Source organism: Momordica charantia (assembly GCF_013281855.1).
Source record: "Momordica charantia cultivar OHB3-1 chromosome 9 unlocalized genomic scaffold, Mcharantia_2.0 BLBB01000009.1, whole genome shotgun sequence".
Lineage (NCBI taxonomy): Eukaryota > Viridiplantae > Streptophyta > Magnoliopsida > Cucurbitales > Cucurbitaceae > Momordica > Momordica charantia.
In genome coordinates this window covers 2,600,840-2,616,089 of record NW_028275167.1, presented here as the reverse complement: position 1 = coordinate 2,616,089, position 15,250 = coordinate 2,600,840, and the positions used below count along the sequence as shown (strand labels likewise).

The 15,250-nt window shown below is 32.5% G+C and overlaps 4 protein-coding genes and 1 non-coding gene across 5 annotated transcripts; 2 read left to right on the top strand and 3 right to left on the bottom strand.

Moving 5' to 3' along the window:
* Positions 1-196: 196 nt before the first annotated feature.
* On the bottom strand, positions 197-1,279 carry OFP14 (ovate family protein 14). Its single transcript, XM_022290399.2, has one exon. It carries the CDS (start codon positions 1,199-1,201, stop codon positions 416-418), a length of 786 nt encoding a protein of 261 aa, XP_022146091.1. The 5' UTR covers positions 1,202-1,279; the 3' UTR covers positions 197-415.
* Positions 1,280-4,659: 3,380 nt separating this feature from the next.
* TRNAL-CAA (transfer RNA leucine (anticodon CAA)) lies at positions 4,660-4,743 on the top strand. The gene has a single exon. It is a non-coding gene; the product is annotated as a tRNA-Leu (tRNA).
* A 1,360-nt stretch (positions 4,744-6,103) lies between these two features.
* On the top strand, positions 6,104-6,741 carry LOC148208835 (uncharacterized). The gene is made up of 2 exons (XM_088117921.1): positions 6,104-6,410; positions 6,536-6,741. Exons 1-2 carry the CDS (start codon positions 6,173-6,175, stop codon positions 6,562-6,564), a joined length of 267 nt encoding a protein of 88 aa, XP_087974047.1. The 5' UTR covers positions 6,104-6,172; the 3' UTR covers positions 6,565-6,741.
* A 2,540-nt stretch (positions 6,742-9,281) lies between these two features.
* BCP1 (homolog of Brassica campestris pollen protein 1) lies at positions 9,282-9,816 on the bottom strand. Its single transcript, XM_022296520.2, has one exon. It carries the CDS (start codon positions 9,701-9,703, stop codon positions 9,362-9,364), a length of 342 nt encoding a protein of 113 aa, XP_022152212.1. The 5' UTR covers positions 9,704-9,816; the 3' UTR covers positions 9,282-9,361.
* A 1,911-nt stretch (positions 9,817-11,727) lies between these two features.
* On the bottom strand, positions 11,728-14,621 carry LOC111021977 (protein ALTERED PHOSPHATE STARVATION RESPONSE 1). The gene is made up of 4 exons (XM_022299127.2): positions 13,530-14,621; positions 13,230-13,405; positions 12,918-13,141; positions 11,728-12,723 (listed from the first exon to the last, which is right to left on the bottom strand). The coding sequence occupies exons 1-4, from the start codon at positions 14,422-14,424 to the stop codon at positions 11,892-11,894; spliced, it is 2,127 nt and encodes a 708-aa protein (XP_022154819.1). The 5' UTR covers positions 14,425-14,621; the 3' UTR covers positions 11,728-11,891.
* Between the last annotated feature and the right edge of the window lie 629 nt (positions 14,622-15,250).

The following is a 15,250-nucleotide window of genomic DNA, read 5'->3' as shown; positions in this document are numbered from 1 at the left end:
GACATAAAGGTCAAAAGCCAAAATATCAGCTGATCCAACGGACCTGAGACGACGAAGAGCCTCCCTAGTCTCCAGAATCACTTTTTAAGGCTATCAAATGTGTTGGGATTGATTTTCAGCGTTATTTTCTAGTTAATTTAAGGCTATGGAATAAATAGTTAAAAAAAATGAAAAAGAAAAAAAAAAAGAAAATCAGTACGATCCAGAAACAGAGTTGAATTTACTTGAGAATGTAGAATACATTTAATTAAGTCTGTTCTTTTTGAGTTGTAGAACCAGACAAAGACTACAATTGTTCTAACAGCTTCAAAAATTCCAAATCATAATATATTTCTCCCCACCACTTACTGTGTTCATTATTATTTTATGAAATCTTTGTTTCACTTTCAACATCGTTTGATTAATTCTGCAAATTTCACATCATTCTCCTCACCATTCTAACGCTTCGGACGGTCCGGGCCTTCGCCGGAGCATCGTCGGCTTTCTGCCGCAAAATCACAATCAAATCCACGAAAGCATTTAGTATGTACTTGTGCGACTTCTTCTCGTTCAGATTTAGGAAGGAGAACAGAAGCTCTTCCATGAATTCCCAGTCGATTTTCTCATTGTGTTTCAAATGAGCATCCATCATCTCTTGCATCGATCGCCGGAATTCCTCAGACGGACTCAGCGAGTACCTCAGAATCGCGATGCAATCGTTCGGAAGTTTTAGGTCTTTGCCTCGATCTTCGCAATTCAAAGACGAAGAGCTCGATCCTGCATTTTCCGACGATTCTGTCTGAGTATCGTCCGGAAGAGATCCCGATGAGCCAGGGGAGAAGAAGAATCGGTGAGATCCGCTGTAGGAATCCATCAGCGATTCAGGTGAAACTCCTCTTGGATTCTTGCCGTCTCGATCTCCCCCCCCTGCTTTTCTCTCACCGAAATCTTCATCCTCTTTCAGGTACAACGACCGGAAGTTTTCGAAAAGGAACCGGTCGATATCGGCGAGCGTGGCGGCGGTGTCGTCGTTGTTACCGGCGCCGCCGTCGGCTTGTTTCCGATCGACGGCGAAGGAGAGCGTCTTCGGATGCTTGCAACCAGACAAAATCCAACTTTTTGAAGACGAAAACGTGTTGGGATTGGGAAATTGAATCTGCGGCGTTGGCTTTTTGATCTTCGAGAGGTAATCCTGAAGCGATTTCTGCAATTTTCTAGGCATCTTTTTCTGATGAATTTATGAACTGTTTTGAGTTTTTTGGGTTTGGCTTTGAAAATTTCAGTGGGAAAACTGGTTCTTATAAAGAAAACAACCAACACAAAGAAAGAAAGAAAGAAAGTAACATAAAAATATTAATGGCCTAAAAAATACGTTTTTTTTTCTCAAATTAAAAAAACAGTAAAATGAATATTTAATTAAAGGGATGGAACTCAACGGTAGTGGCTTGGTTGGTTGACTTTGATTTCCAATATTGAAGTTTTTTTTAATAATCTTTTTTACCATAGACATTGAACTTAGTTATTGCTAGAAGAATTAAGGTCCAACTATAGTAGAATGCAATTATAATTTTCTTGACTAAGTTTGTTGGGTTTGAGTTGGATAAAACCTAACCAAGATACGATTATTGACTAATTTAAATGATGGTGGAATAATCAAATTTATGTTGAATTTAAGAAAATTTGTAGTTTCTAGTGGTTTGTGTGTTTGCTTTCATTAGTATATTTGTATGTGTTATTGGTTTTCTTTTATATAAATTTGTAGCCTTCAATTCAATTCATTCCATAAATGAGGTATAGAGTTATATTTTTTAGTACAAATATGTGGAAGTGGGGAATCGAACTCACAACCTTTTGGCTGGAGATATATGTCAATTATTGTTGTTGGACTCGCTTTAGTAAGTTTGTATGAATTTGTCGCATTAGTAGAGGATGAATGATTGTTGGCTCTGTATCTCATATTTGAAGAAAATGTAATTTCAAAATCTATGGTTGTGTCTCTCTTATGGGGTTAGTTATTTTACATCTTATGTAGTGCGGTGTTTATGCTCGTGCTACCACTTGACGAGACAATGCGTTCATATTCTAAATATTGATGGGTCTGCGTGAGATTTATTTTCACTGTTTTTTTTTTCTTTTCTAGTTTATGATTTTTGTGCTTGTGGTTTCTTATGTTGTTTGCCTATTTAATTTGGTCTGTCGTTGTTTTTGTTCGTGTTTCTGTAGCATTTTTGTAGGTTTTTTTTCCTTGAACTTAGACTGTGAGAACATTTTTTTCCTTTCCATTATACATGACCTTTGAAAAAAAAATCACTCCATTGATTTAAATTTTGTCCATTGAAAGTATGATAGGTCAATGAAGGAAAATAATTATTATTTGTGTCTAATAATAAATAGGCGTGCTTGTGTCATTTTCTATTTCTTTTTTAAATATTTGTGTCATCTTCTATTTCTTTTTTAAATATAAATATTTATGTCATTATATATTTCTTTTTTATTTAAAAAAAATAAGATTTAAGACCACAGTTTTAGAAAATTTGTTGATTATGGAAGTTAGAAACTTAGGAATGTTATATGGTAGGGTTATTAAATAAGCATGGAACAATTGGGATTTAGTTACCAAATAATTGCATAATAAAAATTTTCCTTATCACATATATGGAAATTGTAACCAATTTTCAAATTCTCATCTTTAGTAAGTTATTGAAATTCTTGTGAAGAAGTGAAGCATGCATTTGGCCACAATCTACTCTAATTTAATTAGCTTCCTAGTAAAAGAATATTCAAAAATTTCTTCTAATAGTTTTGATTAAATTTATTGTGGTATTTATAAAATAAGTAAATAAATTAACTGTGGTTTTTTAATGAACTAAAAAACAAATTTTGTAGCTCACTAGTGACATTTCAACTAACAAAATTTTGTTGGTTTAAAATTATTATTATTATTATTTTGATATCCGAACTAACTTACGCATATCTCAACTAATTTCATGGGACAACCGCTTGGCCCTACAACATTTGGTGTCGGGAAACCCATAAGAATTGCATAATTCCTAAAATTTATATCTTAAAAAGCTTCTTTGAAGTCTCCAACAAAAGATTGATATTTTCAACCTAACTTCTTCAAGTAAATAAAACTAATTTCTCAACCTTCATATTTGACAAATTATGATTCTTTTTCCTACTTTCAATCTTGATCACAGAACATGAAAGCTAAGATGGATGATTTTGTATTAAATTAATTTGTATTTTTTTTCATAAAGATTATTGCCATTCAAAAAAAAAACCCTTTTTCTTAAGAAAAGTTATTAATGTATTGTTTGTTTATTTATTAATTTTTTTGAATTCAACGAGGACATCTCAGTTTAAGGAAGTAAGTAATGTTTTGACTAGTTGAACTATGTTTTCAACTAATATTTTAATTAGTTAAATTGTACGTGGGTAAGTTGAATTCCATGAATTTTTATGCGTGGATGTAGTAAAAAAAAAAATAAAAAAAATCAAGCAACGGTCTCATTCATAAAAAGTAATAATCATAATAAGTAGAATTATAATGATATAACAAAAAGTAAAAAGCAACATATGCAACGTAGATAGACAAAAATACGATGATCAAATCAAAAACTAAAAAGAGCACGAATCTTCCGTTCAAAGAGGGATGACATTAGAATCGAACTTTCGTAGCATTCTAATAGTTACAAAAACTTTAAAATAATATATTAAATAAGAGGTATATGGTCAAATCCACTCGTTTCTCCTACTAAAATACTATGCGTATATTTAATATTTTCTTAATGGTAGTTTAAACATTCATACTTTGCGCACAAAATGGTTTGAATGGGAAACTCACATTAAAAACACTTTTGTTTTTAAATAAACCCAAAGTAACATTTTGATTTCATAAACAAATTAATCAATAAGGTATTTTTTGAAAATAAATGATAATTGAAATAGGAATAGTAACCAAAGCATGTAGCTGGTCAAACTAACTAAAATTAAGTATAAAAATATAATAAGAACAAAGAGAGAGTTTGTTTGTTTGATAAATGGAATTATGAATGCGTTTACTTTATAGTTTGACATAGGATTACACTAATATATAGTGGATTGTATGGTTGTTTCAATAAATATTGAAATAAATTTACTGAGACCTACAGTTGGGAAATACTTGGTCCCTTAACGGTGAAAACCAATTATTAAATATTTGATAATTACGAGAGAGAAATGTAAAAATGGATTTTTTTTAAGAATTAATAAGTTGTCAAATTTTCAATAGTGCAAAAACAAAAACTGTCTATGCTTAGTCGGAAAAATCTCTGATACTCCATTTTATTTATTGCTTGCCACATCATTAGTCTATTATAATTATTGTGGGTCTATTCGTTTTGTTTATTTTATAAATGAAAGAGAGCATGATACTATGGTAGTATTGGAAACTTTTTCGTGCCTAGCCTAAGAGTTGACTTGTTGGGTTGGTAGACTCACCCCACTAATAGGGTTTGGACGATTGTCGTCCGATGAAATTGGGCCTCGAAATTAAGGGTACACCTTGACAATTAGTCCAATCACGCCTCTTTGGTGGAAATCTTATTCAAGTCCGACGTGTCGTTTACGAAAAATTCATTGTGCTGAAATATTAAATATAAGCAGTAAATATTATAAAATATAATTATGTTTATAATTGTCAGGATGGCCGAGTGGTCTAAGGCGCCAGACTCAAGTTCTGGTTCTCGTGAGAGAGCGTGGGTTCAAATCCCACTTCTGACATTTTCATAAAAATTAATTCCATTTTTCAATAAACTCTTGAGAATTTTGAAAAGCCACACATTCTGTTCAGGGTTGTCTTTAACAAACTCAAATTTCCATAAAAAAGAAATAGTAATAATTATTTTATCATTTGTAGAAATTTAAGTCATCGTTCTAATATTTTGGCAATAATAATTTTTATTCATCCACTATTTTAATAGACTGTTATCGTATTAAATAATAATAATAATAAATAAATAAAATTGAATACTCCCGACTATATACCATGTATTTCTGGTATCGTTTATGCCTCATCAATTAGCATCTTCCATGCCTATTCCTGAACAAAAAATTCAAAAGGGAATGAAAATTGTTCCAGAAAGTGAAATAGACATTTGTCATTATTTGGTTATTTTCTAAATATTAATGTTAATATTTATAGACAATATTAATTTCTATGCAATAATATCAATAAAACAATATTTTAGAGCCCAATGGCCAATAGACCCATCCCAATATATTCTTGTATTTTATTTTATTATGTATTTTTATTGTGACTTGAGGTGAACAAAATTTCAAGGATATATAATATTATGTTAGGTTTTTCATTTTTTGTTTAGACATTTTCCCTATTTAAAAAAAATTATTGAAAGGAAAAAGATTGCTACATTAAAACACTTTAATTATTTTAAATAGTTTGTTTAATAAATTTAAATATTTATAAAATATTAAGATTGCTTATTTAACTCTATATTATATTACTTTTATAAAAAATTCACCGCAAAGAAATAATAGTTAGAGAAATCTCAATGCCCTTGTTGATGATTCTTAACTCCGACAGTTAATACCGTTCCTCCCTCATCTCTTAATTAGCTTTTGTCTTCACACTTGCCTTGCTTTTCTACCTTCGAACAGTGGACATCATCATATGCAGACAAACCCGTTGTAGCAACTAGGAATTGAGCTTGAAAGCTTTGTCTTTTCGTTTCATTTAGCTGTAGCATTATACCTGGATGGAGAATGCATTCCCGTTCTCGTCTCATGCCAACTCTAGTCGGACCTACCATCATGATAACATAATCAGTTAAATAGAAAATGCAAGTGAGCTCAAAAATAAAATACAAAACGTGTCACATATTTAATTTTTTCCTTTTTGCCCCATATGTTCACATATTTGTCACTCCATGACAAGTGTAATATATGTTTGTTACAAATGGATTGCATATAGTTGTTGTTCAATTAAACAATGAGATGGGAAAATGGTCCAAATTTGGAAGAGGGAATAATCTATTTGTAGGTAATTTTGTTACCAAATAATCTAAATATAGGTACACGAGAGCCCTATAAAATGGAGTTGCCATCTTTTGAAACATTCATCCACTGGCAAGAAAAAGGAAACACTGTAAATTAAAGGGCCCAAAACCAAAGCGAAGAACAAGAAGAAAAAACAATGGCCGCCAAGAAGATGAATGCAGTGTTTCTGATGTGCATTGTGGTGGCCGCAGCCATAGTGCAGTTCTCAAGTGCCGATAACGTCGAGAAGAAGGAGGACAAGTTCGAGGCGAAGTTTACGACGAGATTCAAGTTATGCTACGCAGCTTGTGAGAAGGAGTGTTTGGAGAAAGGCAATGGCATTAGCCACTGTGAAGTTAAGTGCGATGAGGATTGTGATGAAAAGGAAGTTGCTGGTACGTCAACTTATATGCATTATAAAAGTATCGAAACTTTTATTCTCGAGTCGTTGAATTAGAGTCTTGAAATTAGTGAGTTTGAAAAATATTAATTCATTTTTTGTTTTTTTTTTCCCTTTCAGATAAGCTGCACATCACCGTGAATAATTGAGCAATTGGAGAGAGCTCTGAGAAGATGAAATTGATGTAGAGGGATGGAGTAGTTGCTGAACTTCGTTTCTCCTCTTTCATTTTTATGACCTTATATGAATATTTCAATTTATTATCATTGATATGTGAATCATACGAAAATAATTCAAAATTTACGATCCATTTGCATTTTCTTTTATCAAGAGTAATTAATTTTCCATTACGGTCGAAAGATTGATATTTGCCTTTTGTCACTATATCTATAGCATAATCTATTTTTCTAGTTTTGTTTTTGTCCAAGTTTAACACAAAACATGTCATTTACAATTATTTACAATAATTAATGAAATATGTATTTAATTTAAATAATAGCTTCAATTTAAAAAAGCTAAAACTTATTACGTAATTTAGATAATGGACATAGGAGGCTCAAAAAAGAAAAAGAAAGAACTAAATCAAGCCAGAGAAAAAGGTAAATTTGAACAATCACGTGAGACAAATCAAAAGTCATGTTTGTGATTTTTTAAGGTAGATATTAAATTTTTATGCAATTTAGTGTAATTTCCAAATAAATCGATGTATATTATATTTAATTTCCTGAACTCTCAAAAGTATAGCAGTGATTTTTGTGTTTCATGATCATCCTTATAATATCACGAATCGATAAATTTACTTTATTATTTATCATTAGTGTAATTGTAAACATATAATATTAAAATAACTATTATTATTATTATTAAAATAAGTTAAAAATAAAAAAATGTGTGAAATATTCAAAATTACGTTTTGGTTTATATATATAGTTGTACAATTTTTTTTTTTAAAAAAATAAAAATGATACCAATCGCATAAATCATTAGTTATTATGATAAATTTATATCTTATTAAAAATTAAATTTATATGTATTTTTAATGTTTTATTATTTACTCAATCATGAAAATTTCTTAATTATTTTTGCAATTAGTACTAGTATGTATTTTAATTGTCATAATTTTCTTAAAATAGAGCTTAATTTTATTGTTAAAGGAAGGTAAGAATTATAAAACTTTTCACATTACAAAAAGTTCATATTCATTTAATAAAATAAAATAATTAAATTAAACTTTAATATTTTTACAAGAAGATGAAACCGATGAATTGAGAATCTCTGTCATTTAATTTTGCATTACCTCATATTTTTTTAATTTTTTTTAATGAATTATATTTTATTATTTTTAATATCTATGTAGAGTTTGCAACTTACGGGTATTAGAAGTTTGGTGAGAAATGAGAGGGGGGAATTTTTCTTGTCTTCCTCAAAGTCCGAAATACAAATTTTGAGGTCGACAAGGCGAAAGGAGAGTTTTTTCGTTACTTCAAGCTTAATTATTGTGTATTTCTTTTATTCTGAAAAAAAAAGAAAAAGAAAAAAAAAAGCTAAAAAAGTATATTAGTATATATTTTCGTATTTTAATTTTGAAAAAAGTTATTTTTGCATAAGTTGGCCAATTATTTTCCTAAGTAATTTGTTTGTTTATTAAAAATTTAAAGATTTTCAAGCTAATATTTTTGGTTATATACTAAACTTTAATCCCAATAAAGATAAAACTATTTTAATAATTTAATTTTAAATTATAATTAAAACTATTAAAGGAAACTATTTACATTATTGGGAATGAAATGAGAAAATGTTTGTATTTCAAATTTTTAGATTCGATACAAAATATTATTGATAAATAATTAATTTACTATTTATAATTAAATTAAGAAGGGATGGAAATCGTCTAAAAACATTTTTCTAAATTATAGATAATTATAGGTATAGCAATTATGAAATTTGACAAAATCATAAAATACCAAATTTAAACTTTAAAATTATAGGGAGATTTGAAACTAAATTTAAACCATTGTACAAAATTGAAAGGTTAAATTTTAAGAACTTTTTTTTTATATAAATTAGGTAAAATCACATCCATTTCCATTGATAAAAAGTTAGAAAACAAAATCACTCCCATTTCCATTAATTATATTTGATAAATTAAAAAATTGATTTTAAGAAAACATAAAATCACTTAAAATTGATTTTTAAGGTATCATTTGAGCAACTCAAATTGGTTCCATAGTTGCAAAATATTTGAAAACTTTTAATGAAAATACTTCTATATGTTATTTATGTGATAAATTCTTCTTATATGTTATCTTTGTTTGGGCCTTTAAAATATTGAGTTTTAAATTAAGTTTTTTTTTGTAATTTTATTTTACTAATAAAGGATCTCATTTCTTACTACTAATAGAATTTCTAGTTTTTTTATATACATAATTTAGGTTCTACTAGTAGAATTTCCAAAATTTTAATACAATTGAAAAGAAAAACTAGGAAGGTTTTAGGTAATAGAGATCTCAACTTCATAGAAAATCTAAAAGTTGGAGAAATTAGAAAACCATAAAAAATATTAAAATATACTAATAAACATTTTTTATTTTTAAATAAATTGAAAATGATTAATATTAATATAGGTTTACATTAGTAGCATTTTGTTGATTTTTTTTAGTAGGATAGAAATGTCTTACCTTACCATGAGATACAATATTTTTTTCCATTTTGTTGCTCTTTTTCAATTTTTTTGCTATATTTAATTTGTGCTCAAATTTTGAAATAAGTCCGTAAAAACAGAAAACCCAAATTAATAGAATTTTGTATTTGAATTCATAAAATGGAAAACAAATAACGAAAATGAAGAAGACGAAGACAAATTGAATTTATGGAACCCTCACTTTATTATTTCATCACAAACAATAAACATACAAGAATCAGAATCTGTGGCAGAATTAATAATACTTAGAAGCAGAAAAAGCCGGCGATTGCTGCGACTCCGGCGACGGCGGAAATCTTCACAGCCTCGGCACCGCTCTTGGGCGATTCTGCCGGCACAAGATCACCTCCGGCGGCGGCGCCGGGTCCACCCACTGGGCCTTCGACGATGTCTTCGCCTGCTCCCGGAGCAGCGGCGGCTCCGTCAGTGTTTCCGATCTCGTTGTCGGCGCCGGGGGCCGCAGCTGCTCCGGCGTCGGCGGCGGTGCTGTTGGCCGCGGCCTTCGGGGGTTCGGCCGGGGAAGCCGCGCAGGCGAAGCCGACGACGGCGAAGAGCACGAGGGCAAAAGCAACGAATTGGCGGGCCATTATTTTATTTTGTTTTTGGTTTTGGGGTTTTTTGTTTTCTTTTCCTTTCGGAAATTATTGAATGAATTGCAGTTCTATGAAATGAAGGTGAAGAACTGCAAGAGTAGTGAAGGCTTGATTTGAGAGTGGTGTGGGGAGGAGTTTATATACATACCACTGAACTATAATTAGCACTATAATTACGCTATGGAGTTGAGAATTCTTTGGATTTCTTTTTTCTATATTTTATTTGATGGTTTAAATCCATTTGACAAAATCTTATAACAGAATTATGGCTAAAAATAACAAATTCACAACTGTACGTACCACAAATTTGTTTGAAGGAAACTTCTAGAAGAAACCTTTTAACTTCGATATTATTTTACAGTGGTAAATTGCTTAACATCCCCCTTATACGAGTTAAATTAATGTCGCCTACCCAATTAACGAGTTAAATTGAGATAAATTAATGATTTCTCATGTTGGTTAAGCATCTGAATCTGGCTTAATAAATTTGCAAATATTTTATGGGGGCTTGATATAACTAAAAAAAAAAAAACTTAGTAAATATGTGGAATTTTATGTTGGGACCACGGGTACGTGGCCTGAATTTTAGTTAAATAAAATATAGTATATAATTTATTAAATAAAATATCTTTCGGCCTGTTAATTTTTTCATTTAAATATATTTTTATTGTTATTATTATTTTTAAAAATATATATTTATTTATTTTTTTAAACATATTTTTTTCTTTTTAAATATATTTTTATGGTTGAATCTCATCTTAGTTTGTTTAATATGTTTTTATAGTCTTGGGTTGGAACTCAACGTCAACCTATTTTGATTTTTAAACATTGTTTTTTTTAGAGAAATGTATTTTTTTCATTTAAAATAAATAGTTTTAACTTTTTATGTGTGCTTGATATAACAAAAAAAAAACTTAGTAAGTCTATGGGAGAGGTGGATCTCCGTTGAAACCAATGACACATGTCTGTCATGTTCGAGTTTAAAATTCATATTTTTCCATTATATATATTTATTTATTTATGTTTGTACACTAAAATTCTAGATCCTCGCTCACGAGATATGAATTTAATGTTAATTTCTGTCTTACATTCGTAGGGGCAAAGTGGTGTTGAGACGGGTTGATCAAGGTCCATAGAGCGTCCCTTAAAGTTTTATTTATTTATTATTTTTTTAGTACAGCATGGTTTATTTTGCTTCTAATTCAAATGTTTGTTTTTTATTCAAATGTTGGTTTTTTTCTAGGTGTGGTGGTGTCTAAAGCAATTTGGCATTGTCGACTTCCACGTTATTTAATTGAAAATGGTTGATGGTGTTATTAAAAGTTGTAAGCTACTATGTCATTAATTTGTGAAAGAAAAATAAATAAATAAAGGGTAAAGATCAAAACTTTTTTTTGAACTAAAATAAAATTTATGGACTAAAATAAAATTTATGGATTCTCACTATGGTAGTGCTAAAAAAATTTTACTTTCTGGGTTATTTTTTATTCATTTCTTGGAAACATTTCATACCAATCGAAATTTTTTATTTAACATTTTAAATTAATTTGAGAAGAAAACCATATAATAATTTTAAAAATCCAAATATATAATACAAAATTATAAGAAGTAATGCTGAATAATCTAGAACTTGCTTGAGAGACTCCCCTGGAAATGGTTTCCTAAACTACTTAAAAAAACTCTGTTTCAATTGCCATTCTCTATTCAATTTTTAATATTTACATATTTTCGATTTAAACTTTATAAATTTTCAATTAGGCCACCAATGGAAAAAAACTGTTAAATTTGTTTTAACCAATTGAAAATTACCTAAAGATGAAGCATAATGATATTTCACATGTTTAGGAAAAATAAAATCATTCTTTTTTGTTGTGAGTCAGAGCTTTGTTTCCCTATATTTAAGAGCATCCGCATCTACCCTAAGGTTCAAACTTAGAAATCTCAAATTCTTGCCAACTAGATTATCTTGAAGGCGAAAAATAAAATCATTCATAGAAGTAAAGAAATTAACTCGCGACTTGGTTGTCTTCAATTGCTTCATTTTTATACCAAACTTTCTTTGTAATCGTGTCACATTATACTTTGTAATAACAATTAACAGTACAGTACTATGACAAAAAGAGATAGAAAAAAAGAAGAATCAAGAGAAACACCTTTAAGTAACTTGCTTCTTCGTCTGTGTTTATGTTGCAATTGCAACTCCTTGTGCCGTTGTTTGATTATGTGGCCTGCTGGAGGGCAGCGGCTGCGGCTGTGACATTGATTTCAAGTGCCTATACATTTGTGAACAAGCCAACGAAAACTCAGACAATGCCCTGAACAGCTCTGGCAGCTGGTTTTTCAAGCTCCCCAATGACTTCTCCCTCACATGGACGCATACCCTTTGGTACTCTTCCCTTTCTTCCTCCAGCCTCTTCTCTACTGCCTCGACCACGGCCTGCCTCTCCGCCACAGCGTCTTTATCTCCCGTTTCCTCTGCGTTCGCTTCATCGGCAGTTCTCCGCTGCACATACTTCTTCTGCCAGTCCTTGAATTGCCTACTCTTCCGCGCCAGCTCCTTCTCAGTCTCCTGACATTTTGCCTTCATTTTCATCTCCTCCTCCTGGCTCTGCATTATGGTGTTGATCACAGTAGCGAAAGTGAATATGGCATTTCGGAGGACCTCGTCGGGGAGCTTCTCGAGATGGTCCTGCCAAGCATGGAGGAGCCCTTTAATTGGGGGGCTGCAGACCCTTGGAGGGGAAGAAACCTTCTCCTTTAGACTGCTCTCTGTAGGGATCAGATTCAGCCTTAACCAATTTGAGAGAGCCTTTATGTAATCTTTCTGACGGCTAAGAAGCTTCTCCAATTGGGAATGCCACTCCTGCACGACGGCCCAAAGCTGCACCGTGCGCTCATGGTGGTGATCGCTTGTTTCTTTGGGCGACTGAGAGATATCCAGCAATCTCAGAGCAGCCACAACCTTCAACTGGCTTCCATGGTGAAAATACATAGTTTCCCACATACTAGCCATTCTGCAATTCATAACTTAATAAACTGTAAAACACTGATCAATATATTCCTCAGGACCAAATCAGATACTAAATCATTGTATACTTGAGTTAAATCATTACGTATTGAGATTTAGGGACTAAATGAAAATAGAGGGCCAAATGCTTTTTTGTTAATCTAAATTTAAGCATTGTTTCATATCAGAAGAACTCATTACCCATTGACAAGCTGAACAAGTTTAGGATACAACTGTTGATCTCGAATGCGGTTGATCTCGGAGACAGTGGAATCCATGGATTGCATGTCAACGATGTATCTGGTGTGCAAATGGCTGACAGTGGCCTTGGCTTTCTCAACTGCTTCAAAATTGGAGCCTTTTTTCTTCAGCTTGTTCAGAGCAGCAACCTTCTTTTGGTACTCAAACTTCATGATTTCACCTGCCTATCCGAAAAACAGTAGGAACAAGTGAATTTTTCAGTAAAATACAAGAAATGGAGAGCGAGAGAAAAAGGGATTCGAGATTTTCGACCTTCACTTCCTCGAATAGTTTCTTCTCCCAAGCGAGCAATTTGTCCAACACAGTGGCATGAGTTTCATGTTCCTCTGTATCAAAATCATCATTCAAATCATCATTGTTGGGTAATCCTCTGAATGATCTGTTCCATGTTATAACACGCATCACTCTAGCAGAATGATCGATGTGTCCTGAGGAATCAAACGCAAAAACAAAATTGGAACGGTTTCCACAATCAATAAATTAAAGTTCCTCTGTTTCTTCAAATGATTGAACGATTAATTTTGAAGTTGGTATAGAAATCGAGCTGGTTACCTCGATTATCGGCAAAATTTGAGTGGAAATGGAGCCGAGTGGCCTCGAGCATCTTCGAAACCTCGTGAGCACTTTCTGAAGCTTTAAGAAAATGATCATCTAGCTCCATGAAGATTTGCAGAAGATTGATATTCCCTTTAACAATTCTTTTCCCTTCGCTCGAACCCGGAAAACCTACTTGTCTCACCTTCTTCGACGTTTTCCCCACCGAAGACGATGGCGGTTCTTCGCCGGATTTCTCCGACCCCGCCGCTCTCCGCTCCATCGCTTCTGTATTAGTACCAAAATCCTCGACACCGCTCAACGTCGAAGCCGGCATATTTTCCAACGAAAACAAATAATCGTATGTCGAATCCTGAGGCGACGGCGCGTGAACACGACGGTTCTCGCTCGAAGGTGGAGGTGGACGGTTTTCTCCTCCCGCAAGTGCCATTTTACCGCCATGTCCGCCGCCTTCTCTACTGCTCCTCCTCCGCAACGGACCGACGGAGCATTCGATTTCAATATCATTTTCATCGACTTCCTCAATAACCGGCTCCACACGCTTCGATTCAACCTTCGAGGCCTTGATTTCGAACATACTCGTCGCGTGCTGGAGCTGCGTGCTAGGAGAACCGGGAAGCGGCGGCGGCGGCGGAGGCAGGCTATTATAAGACGCCGACGCTGCCGCCGACGCCGCCGATTGAACAACGGCTGCAGCAGGCACGGGAGCCGGGCCCTCTCCATGCGCGTAATCGCTCAAAACGGCACCGGTGTTCTTGAGCGACATAGCATAGGAAGAATGCGCCGCCGCGAAGGCATTCCGGGCGGCGACGGCATCTTTCATAAACAATTTTCGATCCTTACATCGGGAAACCACCTCCTCGTTCTCGATCTTGGATTGTGAACAGCCCATCGTGAAATGGCGAAGAAGAGGGGAGATTTCTCTGAGAATTGAACATGAAGGAGGCTTCGGATATAAGACGAATGAGAGAATCAAGATCTACTTTACGTTTGTGATGTTCTTCGAATGACGAAAAAAGAGGTTTCTTTCCTTTCTTCGTTGCAGGTTTCTTCCTTTTAGAAGGAAAAGGCAAAAAGAAAAAGGCAGCACTCGCAGTCTCGCAGAAGCAATGGAGGAGATGACAGTACAATACGTCGTCGTTTCAGACACCTTTGTATTTTTAATTAGAAAAAATAAAAATAAAATACGGAAAATATGCCTTAAATTAGATCATAAATGTGATTGGTCATTGCAACTTAACGCAAGGTTTTTATATTCCATCGCTGTTATTGTTGGCGAGAATATTAATGTCTTTTTGAAAAAAATGGCTGACCAATGTTTTTATTCTTTTTTATTCAGTTTTAATTTTAAATCTTATTATTATAAAGTATTCAGAGTCCTAATTCCTAAATAAATTATATATTTGTTTTTTAACAATATGTGAAAATAGGAGTGGGAGTTCATGCATTTAACCAATTGAACAATAAAATTTAACCTAAAATATTTGCATAACTAAATTTGGATCAAATACAATATTTCAAAGTATTGTATTATTATCAATAATATGAGTAATACTTGTTCGTAAATTCGAATTTTTACATCTATATATACTAATTATTATATATTATAGAATTTATAAAATAAAAATTCCACTTCCGTGCGAGCATATATTTAATATCCTGACAAGGATTTTGGTCATTTTGAGGAACTAGAAAATTTGTCTGTTTGTCTAAGAAAA